This window comes from Thamnophis sirtalis, unplaced genomic scaffold, assembly GCF_051295495.1.
Source record: "Thamnophis sirtalis isolate CommonGarterSnake01/CBP01778 unplaced genomic scaffold, rThaSir2_p1.2 scaffold_1, whole genome shotgun sequence".
Classification (NCBI taxonomy): domain Eukaryota; kingdom Metazoa; phylum Chordata; class Lepidosauria; order Squamata; family Natricidae; genus Thamnophis; species Thamnophis sirtalis.
The window spans coordinates 7,130,843-7,150,372 of NW_028261381.1; the positions used below are offsets into that span (position 1 = coordinate 7,130,843).

Sequence of the window (19,530 nt, forward strand, 5' to 3'; positions counted from 1 at the left end):
TTGAAGTTTCGCAGTGTGTGGCTTCCTTTTCCACAGCTGTGATACTTATGGAACAGACTAACTTTGCTGCTCCAGAACTTAGCCTGTATCCAAGGGCAACACTTCTTTTGCATTATTCGAACTTTTCAATGGTAGTTGCACAAATCATCTGCCTAGTGACCAGTGGTGGGTTTCAACATTTTTTAGAACCTCTTCTGTAGGTGTGGCCTGCTTTGTGGGAGTGGCTTGCTGGCCATGTGACCGAGTGGGAGTAGCTTGGCAGTCATGTGGCTGGGTGGGCGTGGCCAACTTGTAAAATGTGGTGGAACTCACTTAACAACGCTCTTGCTTAGCAACCAAAATGTTGGCTCAGAAACTCAGGCATTTGAAGCACGCAAGTCTTAAAGCTGTCAAGTTACAAGACCCTTGCACCCCTAATCCTTTAGAAGGAAAAAACCCCAGGGATATTCAAACTTGACAGCTTTAAGACTTGTGGACTTCAACTCCCAGAATTCCTCCTCCAGTCATGTTGGCTCAGGAACTCTGGCATTGAAGTGTGCAAGTCTTAAAGCTGTCAAGTTACAAAACCCTTGCACTCCTAATCCTTTAGGGAAAAAAACTCAGGGGTGTTCAAACTTGACAGCTTTAAGACTTGTGGACTTCAACTCCCAGAATTCCTCCTCTCATTCTTCATCTTGATGATGTGCGGACGGGCGGGGGGAGGGAGCTGGAACCGGTTCTAAACGGCACTGTAGATTTGTGGAACCTCTTCTATAGAGGAGGTTAGAACTGGCAGGAACCCACCCCTGCTAGTGATTAGTGGGACAAGGGATAAGGCAATAAGGAAAAGTCAGGGCATTGGGGACTGTCTTGAGGGGAGGTGGTGGGAGGTGTTTAAAATGAATGTTTGGAGGCGTGGCACGACAAAACCGCGCTCGACTAAAGCGTGCCCGATTAAACTGCGTCGCTGATGTCATCAGCAGGGCGACAACAGTGAGTGCGGAGAAAGAAGGGAGCTTTAAATAGCGCTTTGAAAGCAAGCCGATTCAAGTTAAGGTAAGGGTTAGGTTAAGGGTTAGGTTTAGGGTTAGGTTTAGGGTTAGGGTTAGGTTAAGGGTTAGGGTTAGGGTTAGGTTTAGGGTTAGGGTTAGGTTAAGGGTTAGGGTTAGGTTTAGGGTTAGGTTAAGGGTTAGGGTTAGGTTTAGGGTTAGGTTAAGGGTTAGGGTTAGGTTTGGCATTAGGTTAAGGGTTAGGTTTAGGGGGGTTAGGTTTAGGGGTTAATTTTAGGTTTAGCGTTTACAGAGTGCTTTTTTCTCCGCGCTGTTGTCGCGCTGTGATGACGTCAGCTACGCGGTTTCGTCAAGCGCCCTTTAGTCGAACGCGGTTTTGTGGTGGAACCGTTTGGAGGCTATGGTAAAATATCAGGATCTGAAACTATGGCGTCAGTTTTTTGCCTATTGGTGTACAATAATGATTGAGACACCAGGCTAAAAACTGGGACACTATGAGTGTTAGTCCCGCTTTAGGCATGAAGTCAACTGGTTGACCTTGAGCCAGTCATTCTTTCTTGGTCTTGGGAAGCAGCCAATGGGTGAGGCACTTCTGAAACATCCTGCCAAATAAATTCCAGGGACTTATCCAGGTAATCACAGGAGTCAACACTGACTTGAAGGCACGTGTTGTACATACATATTACAATTTTCCCATGTTTTTGTTTTTGAAGTGTTACAGCATGGAACTTCTGTGTTTTATTTCCAGAAAACCTGAGCTATTCCATCCCTTCCAGTTGGCGTGATTAATTGCAGACTGGTTCCTACATGCTGGTCTCGTTTTTACTGTTCACTTCCCCTAACACAGCGATAGTTATAATTTGGTGTGCTTATGATTTACACAGCTGGTAGCCCAGCTTGAGGGAATGTAGATAGACAATTAAGGATTTATTCTGTGTCCCCTCTTAGTCTATCACAGCGCCTGCTTTGTTTTATGTGCAAGACGATTACATCTCAGGTCGGTCCCTTCTGCTTTTCTTCCCAGCTTCACATCTTTGGACTCTTTTGATTTTCGTTCTGATAGATGTAGTTATCTCACCACCCTCCAGGCCTTCCGCAAAGCCCTTAAAACCTGGCTGTTCCGACAGGCCTGGGGCTAAAGAATTGTTGCCCCCGTCTCGGATGGTATGACTGTCGTGTGTTTTAAATTATGTATTGTTTTGTGTCGTTTTAATTTTCTGTTTGTATCCCCCTTCCCTGGTTTGAGTTGTGAGCCGCCCTGAGTCCCCTTCGGGGGAAAAGGGCAGCATATAAATAAAATAAACATTCAACATTCAAACATCTAAGGCGGTAAGCTTTGCTCATGCCTATAATGTATTTCCTGTAACTAAATCTCTTTTCTGTTAGCTACATATCCTGCTTCACCAGTAATTACTCATATCAAATTCCTGCTCTCAGGAAGGCTCACAATACCTACAAAATGCTTCAACTCCCAACATTACAAAAGCAAAGCAAACTAAAACTGTAAATTCACTGGGCTTCATTCAGAAATGCATTGGAATGCACTGGCATTCCTGAACAGTACAAAGCTGAATTTACTTTTTTTTAAAAACCCTCTATATTTTAGGTAACAATTGACTGTGTTACACACAGCTTGTCACATATGTTCAGGGTTTAAGCACAAATTAGCACCTTGGGACCTTTCCAACTTCCTGCCAATTTCTGTTGCAATTATAATGGCTCAGCATTGATCACAGTTACTAAAGCATGCACAATGGGGTGCATTCATTAATTCCTGCCTACGGGGCATTGATGGTATTTTGAAAACAAACACAAGCTTCCTAAACAAAAGAGGCACCAGCGCGGGAGCAGAACCTACTAAAAAGCGACATTATTTATGGCCAGGAGGAACAGAAACGAGGTAGAATTGTCTGGTATTCTATTTGATGCCCACTAGAGGTCGTAGTTTCCCAAGCCAGGCTCGGTCGCTTTACTATCGATTTTGCTCATGAACTCTTGAAATAGAAAAGAAAAAGAAATAGAAAAGGGCAAAAAAAAGCCATTCTAAGAAGATGCCAATAACTGTCATTTCTTCAGACCCTACGAGAATTGTTCTTAGAGTTTTCGCTTCTTTTATTTTCAACCTCTAGCCCGCTTTCAGCCGTGTCGCTATTATTATTATTACCCCTTCCTTAGCATTGGTTTAAGCTTGCGCTTCTGCGTTAGTTTGTCCCTTTCAAGATCCCGTCCTCGGGTCCTGTTCCCGCTTTGCTCTCCCCACCTTAATTCGCCAGGTCAGCTCCGCCCCTTCGGCCCGGCAAACCACGCCTCTTTTCCTCTTTACGTGAAATCAGCTGGCGCCAGCGTGCCTAGGGAAGCCGCCGGTGGTTTGGGCAATTAAAGCGCGGTCGCGAGACTTCAGGTGAGAGCGAGGAGGGGGAGGGGGGGTTGCTGCGAGGGGGGGGAGAAGGCGGGGGGGGGATGGAGCGCGAGGGGGGGGGTCGTTATCGCGCGGGAAACCCTTCGCTCTCCCCTTTCCCGAAACCGTCGGAACGGGGGGAGGGAGGGCGCGCGGGGCCGGACTGTAGAAACTTCAGTCACGTGTTAGGAAGGTGGGAGGGAGGAGCATCTGGAGACCCTTCTCAGTTGTACGGCTGTGGTCGCCAACCTTGGCGACTTTAAGACCTGTGGACTTCAACTCCCAGAGTTCCTCAGCCAGCAAAGGTGGTCGCCAACCTTGGCGACTTTAAGACCTGTGGACTTCAACTCCCAGAGTTCCTCAGCCAGCAAAGGTGGTCGCCAACCTTGGCGACTTTAAGACCTGTGGACTTCAACTCCCAGAGTTCCTCAGCCAGCAAAGGTGGTCTCCAACCTTGGCAACTTTAAGACTTGTGGACTTCAACTCCCAGAGTTCCTCAGCCAGCTAGTTGCCAAGGTTGGAGACGACCTTTGCTGGCTGAGGAATTCTGGGAGTTGAAGTCCACAGGTCTTAAAGTTGCCAAGGTTGGAGACCACTGATCTAGAGCATGAATTTTGGTGATGAATTCTTGTGGGAAAGAATGTCATGCTTTACATCAGTGGTTCCCAAACTTGGCAACTTTAAGACCTGTGGACTTCAACTCCCAGCAGAGCTGGTTGGAGAATTCTGGGAGTTGAAGTCCACAAGTCTTAAAGTTGCCAAGTTTGGGAACCACTGATGTAAAGCATGACATTCTTTCCCACAAGAATTCATCACCAAAATTCATGCTCTAGATCAGTGGTCTCCAACCTTGGCAACTTTAAGACCTGTGGACTTCAACTCCCAGAATTCCTCAGCCAGCAAAGGTCGTCTCCAACCTTGGCAACTAGCTGGCTGAGGAACTCTGGGAGTTGAAGTCCACAAGTCTTAAAGTTGCCAAGTTTGGGAACCACTGCTTTTACATGAAAGGAACTGTAAAAGACATTGTTGATCAAATCTGTGTTTGAATATGCAGCCTAACCTATTCTAGGTTTGGGGGGGGGGGGTTACAATAAATTTAAATAACGGATAATGCCCATAGTAATTTCACTTAACTCTCAATCACAAATAACATTGTGTGTGTGTGTGTGTGTTCATATATGTATGTATATATATCTTGGAGTTAGATTTGATTTGATTTGATTTGATTAGGTTTGTATGCCTCCCTATTCCCGAGAGACTCAGGGCGGCTAACAATAAAAAAAGGAAGGGGATACAAAAAATAAAATAAAAAACAGCAATTTAAAATTCAACAACAAAAAAGTTTGGTCTTCCCAATTAGAGTATGAAAGATGATCCTTTACCAGAGCAGAACAAAAAACAATTCATTGGAACTTCAATTATGTGCTCAGAAAGATAATCCTTTGGATTCCTGCTTTTAACTTCCTTCCTTCATGAAAGACCTATTAATCTTAATTAATTTTTTTGCTGCTGAATAATCTTGCTGGGCCCACCAGGGAGGATACTTCTTCTGGCACATTTAACATTCCACAAGTCTTAAAGTTGCCAAGGTTGGAGACCACTGTTGTACGGCTACGCCTGGTTTTTTCCCCCCCTCAATATATATTTTATTATTTTTACATTTAAAACAAAGCAGTACCGCGAACTCGGAGTGACCATATATTCGAATTATATACAGCTAGCCCCAACCATTGGCAATTAGCCTACTTAATACATTATCAATCCTTCTCTCCAATCATAATATAATACAGTTTGTTCCAGTCTTGTCTTCTTCCAGTCATAAAATCTATTCCAGATTTCAAAATATTCTGATTCCCCTTTATTTTTAAATTCAAGAGTGAGCCTAACTGCTTCCGCACAGGCCAACACTTTTCTGATTATATCTAGCTCTGATGGTGTATTTTCTTTTTTTTTCAATATTGTGCATAAGTTTTTTTTTAAAATTGAAAATGTTGGGGGAAAAAAAACTTTTACAAATATTTACCTCCCTCCCCCTCCCCCCCAACACCCCCCCCAACCTTCCTCCCCCCCCTCCCCCGCTTCCCAGAACCAATGCAGGGTATAAATCTTTAACAAAGATATTCTAAGATAAACTTTAAAAAAAAAGTTAGTATCATCTTTCATTTGAGCTTTAACTCCTCTTTTGTTAGGCTAGCTCTAAACAGATTATATCATTCCTTGTTTCTTCAGTCATAAACTATCTGGAATTTCTTAGTCCCATGTTTATTTTGAGTATAGTCAATCCATCTTCTCCACTCCAGTTTATATCTCTCGTTTGAATGGTCCTTGAGATATGCTGATATTTTAGCCATCTCTGCTAAGTTTGTGACTTTTAATGTCCATTCTTGAATACTAGGCAAATCTTCCTTCTTCCAGTATTGCATCACCAAGAGTCTTGCTGCAGTTATTAAATGCAAAATCAATATTGTGCATAGGTTTTGTGCGCTGCAGTTAGTACATGTATAATTAGATTGATTGATTGATTTAATTTGTATGCCGCCCACTCTGAAAGAGACTCAGGGCGGCTTACAATAAAAAAGGGGGAGGGAGAGACATACAAAAACAAGACAAGTTCCATGATCACAGTTTGGATGCTTGGCAACAGGCTCTCATGTATGATGGTTGCAGAGTCCTAAGCCACGTGATCATGATTCGAGACCTTCCCAGCCAGCTTCTGACAAGTAAAAGCAGCGTGGGAAGCCAAATTTGTTTAATGGCTGTGGTGGTTCACTTAACAACCAAAGTAAAATGGTTGTAAAATAAGACCTGGTCACATGATGACTCACTGCACTGTCACTTAGCGACCAAATTTCTGGTCCAATTGTGGTTATAAGTCAAAGGCTACCTATAATACAAGCCTTTCAGCCACCTGATGTTGGTTTTGTCATTGCTTTTATAATATGATACTGGCTTTAGGGGATTGTGGCATAGGATAATAGGGATGTTTGGGTTCTTATTTGGAATTCCTTGTTTTCCTAGCAGCCTGTTTTTATAGGTTCACCGACAAAAGGGCGAACGACAATATCGTGCCCGACTAAACCGTGTCGCTGACATCATCAACAGGGCGACAACAGCGCGGAGACAGAAGCGCGCTGTAAAAGTAAACCTAAACCTAACCCCTAACCCTAAACCTAACCCTTAACCTAACCCTAAAGCTAACCCTTAACCTAACCCTAACCCTAAACCTAAACCTAACCCTTACCTCAAGTTAAATCGGCTTTCTTTCGACGCGCTATTGTAAAGCGCCCTTCTTTCTCCGCGCTGGCTGTTGTCGCCGCGTTGATGACATCAGCGACGCGGTTTAGTCGGGCGCGGTTTTGACGTTCGCCTTTTTGTCGGGTCACGGTTTTTATCAAGACTCACTCACACTAAGACTATATCATGATAATAGCTAAGCTCCTAAGAAATTTTTCAGCCATCATCCCTCCCTTTCTTATAGCTAAGTATTTGTTGCGTCAGGGAAAACTGACATTGTAGTTACTCGGTTTGAGTGTTAAATCTCACGACCGTAAGACCGTAACTAAATAATGAAACGGGGAAGACCTCGGCTGCAGCGACGGCAAGCAGAGAAACAACATGCGTTTGCAAAAGGCCTCTGCCGTAGACTCCCTGGGAGAATGCTCGCAATATGGCTCATAGCAGCGCACACATTCCTAGCGCCAACTTCCTACACACCAAGGAATTGCTAAGTTGGATCCAGCTGCTTTTTCTTTTTTGCCAGCGGGAGAATCCCCTCTGTGACATTTAAGCTCAGCGCTGCAGCCTGTGGAAAGTGGAATGAATGCTAATGGGCATGGATCTTTATACAGTTCTTAGTAGCACCTCCCTCACTGTTCCTGGGCAGATTTAAAGGAGATTGTTGGGTGGGGGGGGGGGAGAGGTTGTCTTGGAAACTAGAGGAGAAATGGACAAATATCATATTGTCTTCTGCTCCTCCGGTGGAATTCTGCATGGAATCAGAAGCTCTCAGCCTACTGAGTCTGATCCATCCTCTTGAGTGAACTTGGACGGGGAGCGAGACCGATGTTTGAATAGGCCTTGGAGAATTGAGGAAAAAAAACCATAAACATGATGTCGCGGTAGGTATTTTATATGTACTAAAAGCGAGTCTATTTTAATTGTTAAAATATACCATAGGTTTTAATGTGTCACTGGTTGGTGATATTTATTTATTTATTTGTCTTGTATGCCGCCCACTCCCGGAGGACTCCGGGCGGCTCACAAAAGACAAGGGAAAGGGGGAAAACGAGACAAAGACAACATATTAGTTATGCTAGTAAACACTTAAAAAGAATTGTTTGCACAGTGTAGGGGGTTCCTCTACCTACGTTTTTTTTACACCTAGCCATTACTGTTACGTCTTGCATAATGTCTGTAAGCATTAAACCTGCAGTTAAGAAGACCAGCATCCTGGATTGTAGGGAAGTCGTGTTACTTCTGATAGGCTAGGCAATTAGAGCTTCTAAACATAAATATGAGTATGTGGTGAGGAATATCGGTATATATGTTAATTGAAATAAAATGTGACATTTTCATACTTTTATAAATGCCGTGATGCAAATTCGATTCACCGGGGGTTTCCTTCAACTGTTGAAAATGTTTTAAGTCCATGGAAATATAAATAAGCCGCTGCTGCCATTGTATTTAGGGATTGATTCTTGCCAAGCAACGCAGTTTTCTGAATGCTGACAAATTTACCGTTTAATCATCTGTTGCAGCAGACCAAGTATATTCTTTAACATCTCTTGGCAGTTCTAGCAGGGTTTGGTTGAAGTCGTCAGCTGTTTTGAAGACAACGGCCTCAAAACATTTCTCCCAGTGGTGGGTTTCAAAATTTTTTGGAACCTACTCTGTGGGTCTGGCCTCCTTTGTGGGAGTGGCTTGCTGGCCATGTGACCTGGTGGGAGTGGCTTGCCGGCCATGTGTTCTCTCTCTCTCTCTCTCTCTCTCTCTCTCTCTCTCTCTCTCTCTCTCTCTCTCTCTCTCTCTCTCTCTCTCTCTCTCTCATTCTCTCATTCCTTTTATTATTCTGTCCCTTTTTTTCTCTTTCATCTCTCACTCTTTTTCTTTCTTTTTTCTTTTTTTATTTATTTATTTCTTCCTTTCTTTCTCTTTCTCTCTCTCTGTGTGTCAGTCAGTCTGTCAGTCTGTCTGTCTCTCTCTTTCTCTCTGTGCGTGTGTGTGTGTCTGTGTGTGTGTGGCAGTAGTGGGTTTAAAAAATTTTCGGAACCTCTTCTGTAGGTGTGGCCTGCTTTCCGGGTCCACTGGTGGAACCTCTTCTAACCGATTTGGTAGATTTGACGAACCGGTTCTACCGAATAGGTGCGAACTGGTAGGAACCCACCTCTGATTTCTCCCCTAAAAGTAGATGGGATAATTCATTACTGGTATAATGAACCTTTATTTATAAATTGCTTTTTTTTTAACAGAATATCATAGAGTGGATATTTTTATCATGACACTTTTGTGTAGTTGTTTACTTACTCTATCATTCTTTAGGCTTCGTGTTATGTAGCTCCATTCTGCCTGGATTTCACCTGAGCTTGTTTTGTTTTTCATGATTTACCATACAGGCCTGTTGTTATTTCAAAGGAGAATAACTTGGTGATGGAGCATTCTCAGTGACTGATGGACTCAAAGGAAGAAAGGTAATTCCACACTTCACACATAAAAGTCTCATAGCTCATAACATGAGCCACCGTGATGCAGTGGTTAGAATGCAGTACAGCAGCCTCAGTGGTGGGTTTCAAAAATTGTTGGAACCTACTCTGTGGATGTGGCCTCCATGGGAGTGGCTTGCCGCCCATGTGACCGGATGGGAGTGGCTTGCCGCCCATGTGACCGGATATGAACTTATGAATTAGTACTTAGGTCGGTCCAAGTAGCTATTCAGAAACTCTGGCATTGAAGCATGCAAGTTTTAAAGCTGTCAAGTTACAAGATCCTTGCCAGTGGTGGGTTTCAAAAATTTTTGGAACCTCTTCTGTAGGTGTGGCCTGCTTTACGGGTCCACTAGTGGAACCTCTTCTAACTGGTTCGGTAGATTTGACGAACCGGTTCTACCGAATAGGTGTGAACTGGTAGGAACCCACCTCTGAGCAGGCTACTCCTGCTGGTTGCCAACAGTTCGAATCTCACTGGTTGAAGGTTGACTCAGCCTTCCGAGGTTGGTAAAATGAGGACCCAGATTGCTGGGGGCAATATGGTGACTCTGTAAATCACTTAGAAGTGGCTGGAAAGCACTGGAAAGCGGTATATAAGTCTAAGTGCTTATTGCTATAATTACCATTGGAATTAGATTCTGTAAATATCCAGCTATCTGGGGGGCAGAACTGTGAGATTTTTTTTTTCTAATTCCTTATTGGTTTATATATGTATGTGTTTGGTTGAATGAGTACTGAAATAGTATTTTGCCGAGTAATAAATTTAAATTTTGTTCCCTAATTAAACTAGTAAGTTAATATTAGTTAATATATGTGCTTTTTAAAATTATGTAGAATTTCAGATCAGAGGACAAAGAGTATTGTTAGAATTGGAGACATGTTATATATAAAGTAGAAATATAAGCTATAGAATTTAAATCAATGAACAAATAACATTCAAACCAAACAGGAGGGAGAACAGTAGAATATTTTTTTAAATAGAAAGTTTTTTGTTTTTTTTTTAACTCACACTCTGCTTCAAATTTATTTTCAAAATAATCTTCTGTTAGCTTATTGGTAAGTTACCTCTAGACAAGATAGGTAGCAAACCAATTTCATAAATAAGTTGAGGATATAAACAATCGCTTGCTTGGTCAGGATTTGAGCCTGAAATTCCCCACCTATATCCCCTGCATTTATCTGCCTTGTGAGCAGGGGTGGGTTTCAACCGGTTCGTGGCGGTCCCCGCGAACCGGTTGGTCGGCGAACCCGGAAGTAAGTAACTTCCGGGAACGGCAAAGGGCCCACCCGCCCGCCCACGCTCCTTACCCGATTTTGACGAGTTCTGCGCTTCCACGCATGCGCAGGACGCATACAGCGCCTGCGCGATCCTCCAGGAGCAGCTGGAGCATCGCACAGACGCTAGTACGCATGCGGGCACTGCGCACGTGCACGAGGACGCCGCTGGCCCCGTTCCAACCGGTTCGGTTGGAACGGGGCGAGAAACCCACCCCTGCTTGTGAGACAACTATCCCGACAAGTTTTCATATTGTATTAATACAAGCAGCAATACAACCTTAGGAACAAGGATTCTAGATATCCTAAATTTTTCTAAGATTTTATAAATGTATCCTTTGATTTTCTCAAACTTCTTTCGAATATCAGAAAATTGAGAACCCAGCTGCTTTTTGGGGCAGATTTGCATCTAAGTAGAGAAATTCGAAATACGTATTGCACGTGTGATACATTACTTGTATCAGTTCTGATGTGCCCAGATTTTAAATGTGTCACTGTTTCATATTTACGCTAGCTTAGCAGCCCAGGAAGGAGCAAGAGAGAGAGGCCTCGTCTATGTGTGGCAAGCTGGTTCCTGCTGTCCTACCCCCGAAAGACTTCCCGGTTGGACTGGAAAAAGAGTGTTGCAGGCAGCCCTTGGAGAAAACCATGGTGTACTTTTGTCTGATGGTATGGACGTTGGGTTTAAAAGAAACCTTTGCTTTTAGAAGAAAACAGCCAGTTTTAAAATTCTACCAAGACAAATTTTCAATTAGCTATGTTTGAAAAAAGTTTTAATTTGGTATTCAAAATGTTAGTTCATTTACACGAGGTTCGAATGTCCACACTTGTATCTCTAAGGAGCCGAGGTGGCGCAGTGGTTAGAGTGCAGTACTGCAGGCTACTTCAGCTGACTGCTAGTTCGGCAGTTCGGCTGTTCAAATCTCACCGGCTCAGGGTTGACTCAGCCTTCCATCCTTCCGAGGTGGGTAAAATGAGGACCCGGATTGTTGTTGGGGGCGATAGGCTGACTCTGTAAACCGCTTAGAGAGGGCTGAAAGCCCTATGAAGCGGTATATAAGTCTAACTGCTATTGCTATTGCTATTCTTAATTGGCAAGAGCAAATCAGAAATATATTAATACCTTCTTTTTTTTAAAAAAAAAATAAAGTTTAATTTTTATACTGCAATGCTCTCATGGATTCCTTGTGGTATTAAGTGTATAATGTAGTGTTGGAATGTGATAAAACACAGCTTTGGTTCTGGGTTTATTATGTTTACTGATAGGACTTTGATTTGTGGTCAGTTTTGTTCCTAAAAGTTCAAGACGTGTTACCTCTTAATTCCCCCCCCCCCCCTCAGACTGTATGTAATGAAACGTGAACTTAATTTGATAACTTTCATTTCTTTCAGATGGCAAAGTCTATAGTTTTGGGAAACTTCCTTGGAGACCTGGGCTAGAAGAGTCTTTTATTAATTGTCCCACACTGGAAAAAGCTTTGAGTGGACAACATGTTGTTACAGTGGCAGCTGGCAGCTTTCACAGTGGAGCAGTAACTGAAGGAGGGGTGGTATATATGTGGGGGGAGAATTCCGCTGGTCAGTGTGCTGTGGCCAATCAGGCTACTGTGCCAGAGCCCGCCCCCGTCAGCATTTCTGATGGCGAAGCTGGACCTTTCTTGCCAATTCGGATTTTGCAATTGACATGTGGAGAGGAGCACACCTTGGCCCTCTCGCAAAGTAGAGAGATATGGGCATGGGGGAGTGGTTGTCAACTAGGCCTTATAACCAGTAGTTTTCCCGTGACCAAGCCGCAAAAGGTTGAACACCTGGCAGGGCGTGTGGTTCTTCAGATTGCTTGTGGGACCCATCACAGCTTGGCCCTTGTACAGTGCCTCCCCACTCAAGACTTAAAATCTCTCCCAGAGAGATGCAATCACTGCAGCCAACTTCTCATTACCATGACCGATAAAGAAGACCACGTCATCATCTCTGATAGCCACTGCTGTCCGTTGGGCGTTGTATTGACTGAGTCCCAGTCTGAGAATCGCATGTCTTGTTCATCACTAGAAACTTTAGAAAGAAAGAGTTTAACAAGCAGCCAAGGTGAGGACTGCCAAAAAACCCTTTCAGAAGATCAGATGTTGCCTGGGGCAGAGTACGACGTAGCAAGTATATTTTTGAACAATGATGGACAGGAAGACAGTGGCATTTCTAGTCCAGGAAAGCCTTTGATCGCTGACAAAACAGCAGTAAAGCAACACGTGACGAGCCTTTCAGATAAGTCGTTAAATGCAAGCAGGGAGCAGCAAATCAGCTCTCCACCTGAACAGGTATTCCATCTGCATTTATTTGGCCATACTTTTCTTCCTTTCTATGTTGTGTTATGTGCACGCAAAAATCTTAAAACTTCCCATAAAAGCTCAAGGTCCAAATGGCCGTAAGAAAAGAAATTCACATAGCGTATTTTTCGGAGTATAAGACGCATCTTTTTACTCCAAAAAAGGAGGTGAAAATCTGGGTGCGTCTTATACTCTGAATTTAGCCACCTGGGTCATCTGAAAAAGGGGCAGGCGAAGCGGGCGCTGCAGAGATCGTGATGGCTGGGAAGGAGAGAGGTTTCGCTTTCAGAGCTCCCGCTCAGCTGGGCTCCTGGGAGGGCTTAGGCGGTGGCGGTAGCGGTGGCGGCGGCAGCTTCTCACATTTCTGGGGAGTGAAGTCATTGTGGCCATTGTCTCCCCTGAGCTGCCCGCCGAATCTCTGAGGCACCTTTTGCTTGTAAGAGGAGGAGGGCGAGGGCGGAGTATACCAAAGCCTCTGAGTAACTGGGAAAGAAAGCCGCGCTTGGAACTTGCCGAAAACTGCCACCCGAAAAGAACGCCTTTCTTTCCCAGTTACTCAGAGGCTTTTGTTTCAGGAGGTGCTGCTTTAAGTTGCCCTCCTCCTGCTCCTCCTGCAAACGAAAGGTGCCTCAAAGATGCTAGATTACTCAGAACGCTAGATTGGGAAGTTAAAAACCTGAGATGGGGTACAATCAAGCTTGATTCAAAGGCTTTGGCTCCTGAGAATCCTGAGAGATTGGCGGGGGGGGGGGGTGAAGGAAGGGAAAGGAAGAGGAACAATCTCCTTTTAACGAAAGCTCTTCTCAGAATGCTAGATTGGGGAGTTAAAAACCTAGAATGGGACACAATCAAGCTTGATTCAAAGGCTTTGGCTCCTGAGATTGGTGCGCTGCCATCCAAAACGCTGGTACCACGATCCCTGCAGTGCCCGCTTTACCTGCCCCTTCTCGGGCGGCTCCAGGCGGCAGAGATCGCGGTAATAGTATTTCCGGGTGGCAGCGCACCAATCTCAGGAGCCAAAGCTTTTGAGAGCCGAGGTGGTGCAGTGGTTAGGGTGCAGTACTGCAGGCCACTTCAGCTGACTGTTATCTGCAGTTCAGCAGTTCTAATCTCACCGGCTCAAGGTTGACTCAGCCTTCCATCCTTCCGAGGTGGGTAAAATGAGGACCCAGACTGTGGGGGGCGATATGCTGACTGTAAACCGCTTAGAGAGGGCTGAAAGCCCTATGAAGCGGTATATAAGTCTAACTGCTATTGCTATTGCTATTGAATCAAGCTTCATTGTTTCCTATTCTAGGTTTTTAACTTCCCAATCTAGCATTCTGGGAAAAGCTTTCGTAAAAAGGAGATTGTTCCTCTTCCCTTCCTCCCCCCCCCAATCTCTCTTGATTCTCAGGAGCCAAAGCCTTTGAATCAAGCTTGATTGTGTCCCATTCTAGGTTTTTAACTTCCCAATCTAGTGTTCTCCACCCCCACCCACCCCAAATCTCTCCGGATCTGCTTATTGCTATTGCGCCCAGCTAGCGTATCTCTTAAACAATCTCATCATCATGAAGTCTTTTGTCAAGATGCTAGACCTTCACTTTCTCTCTGGGAAAAGCTATTGGCATCGTTGGGATCTTGGCTAGTGGAAAAAGTGCAGGATAGCAATAGCAATAGCAGTTAGACTTATATACCGCTTCATAGGGCTTTCAGCCCTCTCTAAGCGGTTTACAGAGTCAGCATATTGCCCCCAACAACAATCCAGGTCCTCATTTTACCCACCTCGGAAGGATGGAAGGCTGAGTCAACCTTGAGCCAGTGAGATTTGAACCGCCGAACTGCAGCTAGCAGTCAGCTGAAGTGGCCTGCAGTACTGCACTCTAACCACTGCGCCACCTTGGCTCTATATGGATGGAAAGGAAACTTCGGAACGCAGGTGTGCCAGGTCAGGAGTCTCCCTGCAGCCTGGGACCTGCTTTTGCCGTGAGATAGAGGAAGCGGGGTTGCCAAGAGGGCTCTGAACAAGCCTGGTTGTTCAAGGAGGCAGCCTTGCCGGGATGTTTCCTTTGGGCTTCAGCCTTTTGCCACCCAGGTGCCATTTCAGCAGCCCCCACGTGTCTTTCCTTCCTCACTGAAGAGAAGAAGCAAGCCAACTGCCGCTCCTTGGGCCAAGCGGCTCCGTGTCGCCGGTCAGAGGGAAGGGGGGGACAAAATAAAGCGCAGAGAGAGATGCTTAGTCCTGCCCTGCCATGGGAGGGGTAGAGATAAGTAGGATTGAGATTGATAAAAGCCTTACCCTTTAGGAAGACCAAGCCCCCATGTGACACGTTTTTGCCCTCCCCAAAAACAGAGTGCAAAGTGCTTCTAGGGCCGGGGAGGGCAAAACCTTTTTTTAATAATTTACCACTTCAAAATCTTGGTGCATCTTATACTCCGGTGCGTCTTATACTCTGAAAAAATACGGTAGGTCCTTGGTATTCTCCGAGTTTGTTTTCTTGCAGACGTTTCATTACCCAATCTAGTAACATAGGGAGTGGGATTTCACATGGAAAATCACATGGCCTCTAAAAACATAAATTTCAAGTGAGGTGTGGTGGATAACACATTTATAACCACCGTGCTTCCCCAGCGTTGGGTAAAACCTTATCAGAAAATTCCTAGCCATGTTTGAGTAGGTTATTGGAATAATCTCAACACTTCCTTTATGATACTTTTATTACAATCTAAATATGTAGAATTAACAAGAAAGTTTCATGGGTTTATATTAGTTTACTATAGTTTTGTTGTAAAAAGTTGAGCGGGCTGTTACTAGCTTAGTTTAAGCTTTCTAAGTTATAACGAAAGCCTAGTTTTAGTAGTACTGTAGATGAAATCTTTCCCCTCTCCACTCTAGAGTGATAGCTTTTTCTTGGGAATTAAGGTATAATGGGACATAATTTTTATGCTTCAGATTTTAAAAACTGCTAAACACTAATCAATGCCAAGCAATGCCTACACTGATATCAGGAGCCAACAGTATTGAATGTGTGATTTTTGCTATTAGCCAAGTTCTCTTCAGATGGATGATTTATGCGGAGACATGCTTGTTACAGATATTTTACTTTTCTCTTAAAATTAGCAAAACTGCATAGCAGTGCAGTAGAAGAATGAATAAAGGACTTCAGATATTATTTTTTCCAGTTTTTGTAGCCTTTTTCGGAATTTCTGATCAACCTTGTAATTCTCTGTGGCTTCATTATTATGATAGAAGCATTTAGTGGCAATGGGGTATGGAGTGGATTATATAAATGTAAAATGGTCCGTATCATATGCTTGCTCATCTGAATTCATTGTCCTTTTTGTAAGGTTGGTACTGCTTGATAACTGCCCTTGATTGTCAGGATAAATCAGAATTATTTAGACATTGGAATGAATGACTAAAACTAACAAAAGGCTAGCAGTGTACCCCAGGGGTAGCCAACCTTTTTATACCTACCGCCCACTTTTGTATCTCTGTTAGTAGTAAAATTTTCTAACCGCCCACCGGTTCCACAGTAATGGTGATTTATAAAGTAGGGAAGTAACTTTATAAAATTTATAAAGCAGACTTACAGCAAACCCCTACAGCCCACCATGAAAGCTGGAACGCCCACTAGCGGGCGGTAGGGACCAGGTTGACTACCACTGGTGTACACCAATGTTAATAATATGAAATACATCACTTAATCCAAAAAATCAAAGTGATTCTTCCAATGATAATGTGTTCAGAACTGCACCACTTTATGAAAGATACCATGTTTATTGCTTTATCTTGTAAAATCTTGATTCCTTTTTTTTTCCTAGCAGGAGGTGCATGTGTACAGTTAGACAATGTAGGGGCAAGGGGGCAGGGCAAACCATGATTTGAAACTGGCTCAGGAAAACACTGAAATAAAAGGATGCAGATCTAAAATTTGAAATGGCAGCTTTATTTGCATATACTTTTATCCTACATCTTGTACGGTTTATTATTTGGGTAAAGAGAAAGATTGCAGTGCTTTTGATGGAAAGCAGCACGTGCTGGTTATTTCATAAGTGACCAGTTTATTATTGAAATAAACAGAAGTAGAAAGCAGTTAAGTGGGAGGAGTGGACCACTTTAGGCTATTTAGCCAGACTTAGTACTTTGTTCAAATCTGACATGTAAACTTAGAAGGGGCAGCTATGGAAATAACAGCAAGTTTTTCCATACAAAAGACAAGTATTTCAATGCCCTTGGTTAATTTTTTAAAATATGAGTCAACAGAGTTTTCTGCCATCTCTTAAAAAATCTGGTTATAGATCACTTTTCTTAAACAAAGCCAAGACACTTAAATAATTCATCAGTTGTATGTATTTGTAATAAAACAAGATGCCTTGATTGAACTATCTAAAGTTGCCATATATGCCGTAATAGATTTTCTTGGATTTGCTTACTGTATTTCTAGCAGTCTCAAGAAGAGGATCATCTCGTTTGTCTCCCTGGTCCACCTCTCCCAGGTACATCTGCCCTTAATAGCCTAGTGGTTTCTTGTGCATCTGCAGTTGGTGTAAGAGTAGCTGCTACTTATGAAGCCGGAGCCTCGTCTCTGAAGAAGGTAATGAACTTCTATGGCCCGGTTCCAGGTTGCACAGCGTCCCCACCTAGTGGAAGTTCTCCAGTCCTTGATGGGATGAAAGACAGCCGAGAAGAGCAGGTCAAGCTGGAATCAATGCAAGGCAAAAAAAGTTCCAGCTTGGTAGATATTAGAGAAGAGGAATCTGAAGGAATCTGTCGAAGACTTTCCTTGCCTGGCTTGCTCTCCCAAGGTGAGATGCTTAGTTGATCTCCAGGATTTTTGGATTTGGATTTGGATCTTATTCAATTTGTAGGCCGCCCTATTCCCCGAAGGGACTCAGGGCGGCTGAACAAAGCCAAGGGAGGGGAAATTACAAAAAGTAAGACAAAGACAATCAGACAATACCTCCAATACCTCCAATAGACCGATTAGATCCCACAGATTAGGCCTCCTCCGAATTCCATCCGCCAGCCAATGCCGACTGGCGACCACCCGGAGGAGAGCCTTCTCTGTGGCTGCTCCGACCCTCTGGAACGAGCTCCCCGTGGAGATTCGAACCCTCACCACCCTCCAGGCCTTCCGCAAAGCCCTTAAAACCTGGCTGTTCCGACAGGCCTGGGGCTAAAGAGCTTTAGCCCCCCCCTCGAATGGTATGATTGTTGTGTGCTTTTAAATTGTGTATTGTTCTGTTCGTCTTTTTTATTCCTTATCTGTACCCCCTCCCTTGACTTGGATTGTGAGCTGCCCTGAGTCCCCTTAGGGGAAAAGGGCGGCATAGAAATATAATCAATTCAATTCAATTCAATACAATACAAACAGTTTAAAAGCACAACAGACACAGCAAATTCGAGTAGGGGGGGGGGGACTCAACCCCAGGCTTGCTGGGACAGCCAGGTCTCCGGAAGGCCTGAAGGGTGGAGAGGGTCCGAATCTCCACGGGGAGCTCGTTTTCATTCCTGGATGTTATCATCCAATTTGATATGATTACTTCATATCATATTTCATATTTAGTCATTTAATATGACTACTTCAGCTTCAGCCACAATAATACAGGAGCACACAATAGATACAAATTCAAGATAAACCGCTCCAAACTCAATTGTAGAAAATACGACTTAAGCAACATAGTGGTCAATGCCTGGAATGCTCTACCTGACTCTGTTGTTGCATCCTCAAACCCCCATAACGTTTAACCTTAAATTGTCTACCGTTGACCTCACCCCGTTCCTAAGAGGTCTGCAAGGGGGCGTCCATAAGCGCACCAATGTGCCTAACGTCCCTGTCCTACTATCCCCATTTATTTGTACCCATTTCCTGTGTTCTTATCCAAGTTTATTCTTATTTCTGTTGTCTTGTACATGAGTGACAAACTAAATAAAATAAATAATTTCACCAAAATGTAAAGACTGCACAGGCTTCTGATGTCAGATTGTATTAAATGTCAGCCCTTCAGGGTAACTCCTTGTTTTAGAAGCAGGCCCTAAGATTAGAAGATTTGGAAAACTCTCAAAAGATGCTCTTTGTATGTGATTTTGAAGATAGGCACATTATTAGGAGCATTGTTAATACAAAAATCTTTTTGGGCCTTTTATTTTGTAAATGTTTTTGAAGCAGATACGTAGCAAAAATGTTAATTTTTAAGCAGAGTAAATATTTTCAAAATGTTTAAATTTATATTTTAAAAAGTCAGTTTCTCAAAATACTGTTTCTATTCCTTATATGTACATGCTTACTAATCTGCAGGGACACTTCCCATGTAAAAATGAGATCTGAGTTAAATCTCTCTTTTGTAATTCGTCGGTTGTACAATCCATATCTCCAAAAACGCAGCTGTGTCCTTTAGAGTCAAAGAGAATGATGAATGAATTTTTATCATTCAATGTAATAGCCCTGCCACTTCATAGTTGCCTCTTATGTACTGGAGGAGGAATTCTGGGAGTTGAAGTCCACAAGTCTTAAAGCTGTCAGGTTTGAAGACCCCTAGTTTTTGTTTCTAAAGGGTTAGGGGTGCAAGGATCTTGTAACTTGACAGCTTTAAGACTTGCGTGCTTCAATGCCAAGAGTTTCTCAATAGCTACTTGGACCGACCTAAGTACTAATTCATAATTTCATATCCGGTCACATGGGTGGCAAGCCACTCCCACAAAGGAGGCCACACCCACAGAGTAGGTTCGAACAATTTTTGAAACCCACCACTGGGCTAGAACAAATGTCAAGGAACTAACTCATCAGTTTGTCATCTGGTAAATAGGCGTCTTGTGGCTGGCCACTCCCAGGATTAATTGGGCAAACTCCTCCCAGTTATAC

At 43.6% G+C, this 19,530-nt stretch overlaps 1 protein-coding gene across 1 annotated transcript in view; it reads left to right on the forward strand.

Annotated features, from left to right (window-relative positions):
- Positions 1-3,286: 3,286 nt before the first annotated feature.
- Positions 3,287-19,530, forward strand: part of ALS2 (alsin Rho guanine nucleotide exchange factor ALS2) — a 65,676-nt gene continuing 49,432 nt past the window's right edge. Inside the window, exons 1-5 of the mRNA XM_087707088.1 lie at positions 3,287-3,390; positions 9,000-9,074; positions 10,879-11,033; positions 11,757-12,676; positions 17,113-17,473. Coding sequence (XP_087563214.1) covers positions 9,055-9,074; positions 10,879-11,033; positions 11,757-12,676; positions 17,113-17,473 — 1,456 coding nt within the window. The 5' untranslated portion in view covers positions 3,287-3,390; positions 9,000-9,054. The remainder of the gene's footprint in view (positions 3,391-8,999; positions 9,075-10,878; positions 11,034-11,756; positions 12,677-17,112; positions 17,474-19,530) is intronic.